The following is a 6,000-nucleotide window of genomic DNA, read 5'->3' as shown; positions in this document are numbered from 1 at the left end:
GTAGCCCAGCATTAACATGCCTGATTCCACTAATCTTGATGATCAGGTGTGTTAGTGCTGGGCTGGAACAAAAAAGTACATTCCCATGGGTTGTAAAACACTGCTCTCTATGACACAAAATTCTCTCTTTCGTAGGACCTGTACGATGAGGATGAGGATGTGCAAAGGAAGCCAAAGAAAAACCGGAGGAAAATGATTCGTACAACATCCATGACAAGGGTAAGGATGGGGGAGCCTCCCTATATCAACAACTTTACAATGTGGTTGGATAAATTCATTCAAATATACATCAAACCTAGCTTGTAAGTTTATTTTAGTGCTAGAATGAGAATAGCCCCAGCATAGAGCCCTGAGCGGCCGTGCTTCTCCTCCTGGCCTGCCACTCAGAAGAAATGCCATTCTGCGCAGAGACGTAAGAGATTTGAACTTCACTGAGTTCGCCCCATTAGTTTGCGCTATATAGATTAAAGCTTTTTCTGTGATTGAATCAACATTATATTAGCCCCTTTTCAATGCAACAAAACAAATCTAACTTTGCAAGATTGAGTCTGTGATTTTGTTCTAGGTAGAGCCAGAGCACAACGGAGTAGAATTCTATTGGCAGGGGTAGCCCACGAGCGGAAACGGAATAAAGCTAAGCACAGGCAAAATCTTAGAGGAAAACCTGGTTCAGTCTGCTTTCCATCAGACACTGGGAGACAAATTCACCTCTCAGCAGGACAACCTAAAACTCGAGGCCAAATATACACTGGAGTTACCAATACGACATTGAATGTTCCTGAGGTGCCTGGTTTTGACTTAAATCGGCTTGAAAATCTATTGCAAGACTTGAAAATGACTGCCTAGCAATGATCAACAACCATCTTGACAGAGCTTGAAGTGTTTCAAAAATAATAATAGGCAAATGTTGTACAATCAAGGTGTACAAAGCTCTTAGAGACTTACCCAAAAAGACTCAGTTATAATCACTGCCAAAGGTAATTCTAACATGTATTTACTGGGGGGGTTGAATAGTTATGTAATCAATATATATTAGTTTTATTTTTCATTAATCTTTAAATAATGAATCTTTGATATTACCAAATATTTTGTATAGATCATAAAAAATAAAGTACCATTTAATTCCATTTGAATCCCAATTTGTAGCATAACAAAATGTGGAAATGTCAAGGGGTGTGAATATTTTCTGAAGGCACTGTAAGTACAAACTACATTTAAATGCAATACAGTTTTTCGGTCCCAATTCCTTACTCCTGATAACTGCATGCTTAGGTTTAGTGTGTGTGCTGTCTTGAAAGTTCCAAGCCAGTGCAAATGGGTGCAGTCAACAAAAGCCGACTGTAATCTCTTTAAGGTGTGTCTGTGTTAGGTCTGCTCCTCAGTCTTGTTCTTTTCTGGGATGGCACAGAAGATGTCTTCAGTCTGCTAAATCCTAAATCCTTTGCTAAGCAGTAGTGACAGGAGAGTTGTCCTGGAATGAGTTCAACATCCACTTTTAGACCAAAACACTGTGTAGATGACGCAGACTAAAACACCAACTAAGGATACAAATTAAGCAGGCACCAACACGCACAAACTGAGACCCGCACATGGGAGCTGGTAACACAGACACACACACACACACAGACACACACACATAAATCACAAATAACGCACACTATCAAATCCTTTTCCCTAGGCCCGGGTATTTGCTTCAAGCAATAATCCTTGGTGTTGTTAATAATGACACGTCTGGCTCTCTCCAATGACCTAATGTGCCTTTGGTAAATCATGCAACACGCCACAGTCACATAAGGTCACCGAGATCGAAGCCACTAAGCCATGTGAACATTAACTGACTTTTAATGGTGTAGCCAAGTACACTTGAGATGCTGCCACTCTTCAGATAAGAATATTAATAGGAGTAGGGTGAAATTGTCCCTAGACATTGATTTTGGGTCAGTTTTGCATTTTCCCAATTAATTAATATTGTTAGGATTGGAGGAAGGGAAGCTTATCCTAGATCTTTACCTAGGGGATACTCCACTCCGGAGCGTAATAACATTTGGCGGTGAAGACTAGACTGAAGGTATATTGTGTTAACTTCACTGTGATTTATTGAGCTCTCAACAGCTTTGTTGGTTACACTGACGTCTCTGAAAGATTAGCTTACGTCCTGCGTCAGAATAAAAAATGTAGTTCTTTGTCTACTCTTGTTGACACCAAACTCTCTTTCTCTCTCTTCCTCCCTCTCTCTCACCCTCCTTTTACAGCAACCCAATTTCAAACAGAAGTTTGTGGCCCTGTTGAAGAGATTCAAAGTGACTGATGAGGTTAGTATTGCATGCTTCAACTGTTCTGTTTTATAGGAATAACAAGCTGCAAGGGATTCATCTGCCACTGCTTCAAAGTGCTTGTAGAATGCTACAAGGTTCATAAAGTGTTCTTCATCTGTCCCTGTCAGAGAACCATTTCTTGTTTTCAGGTAGAACTTTCACCCAACGAAGAACCCTCAAAGAACCATTTTGTGAAAAAGTTATACCAACCAAAAAGGGTTCTCCTACTACAGTGCTGGGACAGCTGAAGAACCCTTGGTTCTAGGTAGCCCCTTTTTTCAAAAAGTATATACCATTATATCTGGTAATGACGTCCCAAATATATGGAGCTTATTGACTTTGACCCTTTCTGTTTACAGATCAATTTAATTGATTTAAGCGTGTTAGCTGGGCCCACTGATCAATAATGACAAACCTTCTGGCATTGACAACTTAGATGGAAGGCTACTGAGGATGGTAGCTGACTCTATAGCCACTCCTATCTATCATATTATTTTCTGAGCCTAGAGGAAAGTCGTTGTCCTCAGGCCTGCAGGGAAGCCAAAGTAATTCCGCTACCCAAGAGTGGTAAAGCAGCCTGTACTGGTTCTAACAGCAGACATATAAGCTTGCTGCCAGCTCTTAGCAAACTGTTGGAAAAAATTGTGTTTGACCAAATACAATGCTATTTCTCTGTAAACAAATTAACAACAGACTTTCAGAATGCTTATAGAGAAGGACACTCGACATGTACTGCACTGATACAAATGACTGGTTGGTTGAATTGTTTTTATAATAATAAGATTGTGGGAGCTGTACTGTTAGATTTCAGTGCAGCCTTTGATATTATTGTCCATAACCTGTTGTTGAAAAAAACGTATGTGCTATGGCTTTTCAACCTCTGCCATAATGTGGATTCAGAGCTATCGATCTAATAGAACTCAAAGGGTTTTCTTTAATAGAAACTTCTCTAATGTCAAACATGTAAAGTGTGGTGTACTGCAGGGCAGCTCTCTAGGCCCTCTACTCTTTTCTGTTTTTACCAATGACCTGCCACTGGCATTAAACAAAGCATGTGTGTCCATGTATGCTGATAATTCAACCATATACGTATCAGCAACCACAGCTAATGAAGTCACTGAAACCCTTAACAAGGAGTTGCAGTCTGTTTTGGAATGGGTGGCCAGTAATAAACTGGTCCTGAACATCTCTAAGAGCATTGTATTTGATACAAATCATTCCATAAGTGCTAGACCTCAGCTGAATCTGGTAATGAATGGTGTGGCTGTTGAACAAGTTTAGACTAAATTACTTGGTGTTACCTTAGATTGTAAACTGTCATGGTCAAAACATATAGATTCAATGGTTGTAAAGATGGAGCGAGGTCTGTCTGTAATAAAGAGATGCTCTGCATTTTTGACACCACACTCCAAAAAGCAAGTTCTGCAGGCGCTAGTGTTGTCTAATCTTGATTAATGTCCAGTCGTGTCGTGTGGTCCAGTGCTGCAAGGAAAGACCTAGTTAAGCTGCAGCTGGCCCAGAACAGAGCGGCACGTTTTGCTCTTAATTGTAATCAGAGGGTTTATATAAATACTATGCATGCCAGTCTCTCTTGGCTAAGAGTTGAGGAGAGACTGACTGCATCACTTCTTCTTTTTATACGAAACATTAATGTTTTGAAAATCCCAAATTGTTTGCATAGTCAACTTACACACAGACCTGTCACACACACTTACCCCACCAGACATGCCACCAGGGGTCTTTTCACAGTCCCCAAATCCAGAACAAATTCAAGAAAGTGTACAGTATTATATAGAGCCCTTATTGCATGGAACTTCCTTCTATCTCATAATGCTCAAATAAACAGCAAACCTGGTTTCAAAAAACAGATAAAGCAACACCTTGCGGCACAATGCCTCTCCCCTATTTGACCTAGATAGTTTGTGTGTATGCATTGATATGTAGGCTATGTCTGCCTCTTTAAAAAAATGTATGTAGTTCTGTCCTTGAGCTGTTCTTGTCTATTGATGTTCTGTATTATGTAATTCTGTATTATGTTTCATGTTTTGTGTGGACTCCAGGAAGAGTATCTGCTACTTTTGCAACAGCTAATGGGGATCCTAATGAAATACCACTGTAGTCTCTAACCTAACCTCACTCGCTATCTACCAGTCTCGTCCTGAGAGCGCCACTATCCTTTATCACCCAAGTCCTTAACAATATTACCTCTCCTTCAAACAGGAAGTGAGCTAAATAGGAAAGGCAACTGTGGTACCATTTGGTATGTCCTAAATTGCACCTTATTCCCTATATAGTGCACTACTTTGACCAGGGCCCATTTCTCACCATGTAGGGAATAGAGTGCCATTTGGGGGACACGCCATGGTCCAATGTGTACAAGGCTGGCTGGGCTCATTAATGGTTGGTTATGTGCAGTATTGGATCAACACATTTATTTTACTGACAGGACATTCTAGGGACCAATTGGTTGAACCCCGGTCACAGCTTTGTCATGCATCCTGTCGTCGGACAAAATAAATGATTTGAAACCGGTTGAAAAAGTATTGTCCATGACAGCCGGTGTTTCACATTGTTCGTCTTACCTAACCCAAAGTTGTGCTTCAGCACCTGCCAATATATTGAATCATAATTACATACTCATAAATGACTCATTGAGTGTCACTTCACTTGGAACTGTTGAGAGTAGCAGAGGTGTGGGAAACCTTGATTGGCCGCACCAATCCAGACATTGGGATAGTTTGTAAAAGCCAATCACAAACTATTTGAGTCAAAATAAATAAACTAGTGAGAATATGAGGGGAAATATATATTTTTTTTCCTGCAACCAAAAAAATGTCAAGATATACAGCAGAACGCTGATTTATTATCGCTTAGCAGTGAGTTTTTAATTGATGTTTCGATATTTTTAATTGGTCTCATCTCGGTCGGTAATGATTCTTAAAAGGCCCAGAGACAACCAAGTCGGACAACCAAGTCGGGTAATGTATGGCCTGTGGAAATTAATTAAAATGTTTTGTGCCTCTAAAATAAATCAATTTTGTTATGTGCTCCAAGTCATTTCAGAACTAATTGACAAATAATATAAATACTCTCCTAGTTGAAAGAACATTATCTGTGTTGTATGCATAGCTTCATAAGTCTAACTACAGTTTTCCAAATAACGGCAGCTGTTTGTCAACTCCAAAGGGAAATATGGAAAATTCCCAATTTCCTCCATTGAGACCTGTCATGTTTCCAAAGAAAACAAATTGCTATTGTAGAGAATGTATTCATCATGTTGTTACAATAGCAGTATGGCTAAAGATATATAAACTCAGTGGCCAGTTTATTATCTAGTACTGGGTCGGACCCCCGTTTCTCCAGAATATCCTGAATTCTTCGTGGCATGGATTCTACAAGGTATAGAGGTTACATGTTGCTCAATTGGTATCAAGGGACCTAACGTGTGCTAGGAAAACATTCCCCACACCATTACACCACCGCCACCAGCCTGTACCGTTGACACTAGGCAGGATGGGGCCACGGACTCCGCTTACGCCAAATCCTGACTCTGCCGTCAGCATGATGCAACAGGTACCGGGATTCATCAGACCAGGTGATGTTTTTCCACTCCTCAATTGTCCAGTGTTGGCGATCGCGTGCCCGCTGGAGCCGCTTCTTCTTGTGTTTAGCTGATAGAACCCAG

The 6,000-nt window shown here is 40.5% G+C and overlaps 1 protein-coding gene across 4 annotated transcripts in view; it reads left to right on the top strand.

The window, feature by feature from the left end:
* The window catches only part of LOC106585260 (phosphofurin acidic cluster sorting protein 2), a 96,240-nt gene that overhangs the window by 56,659 nt on the left and 33,581 nt on the right, over positions 1-6,000 (top strand). For all 4 annotated transcript variants that reach the window (XM_014171299.2, XM_014171290.2, XM_014171317.2 and 1 more), the window contains exons 7-8: positions 136-219; positions 2,253-2,312. In XM_014171299.2, the coding sequence (XP_014026774.1) occupies positions 136-219; positions 2,253-2,312 (144 nt within the window). The remainder of the gene's footprint in view (positions 1-135; positions 220-2,252; positions 2,313-6,000) is intronic.

This window comes from Salmo salar, chromosome ssa02, assembly GCF_905237065.1.
Source record: "Salmo salar chromosome ssa02, Ssal_v3.1, whole genome shotgun sequence".
NCBI lineage: Eukaryota > Metazoa > Chordata > Actinopteri > Salmoniformes > Salmonidae > Salmo > Salmo salar.
This window is presented reverse-complemented; position numbering and strand designations above follow the sequence as displayed.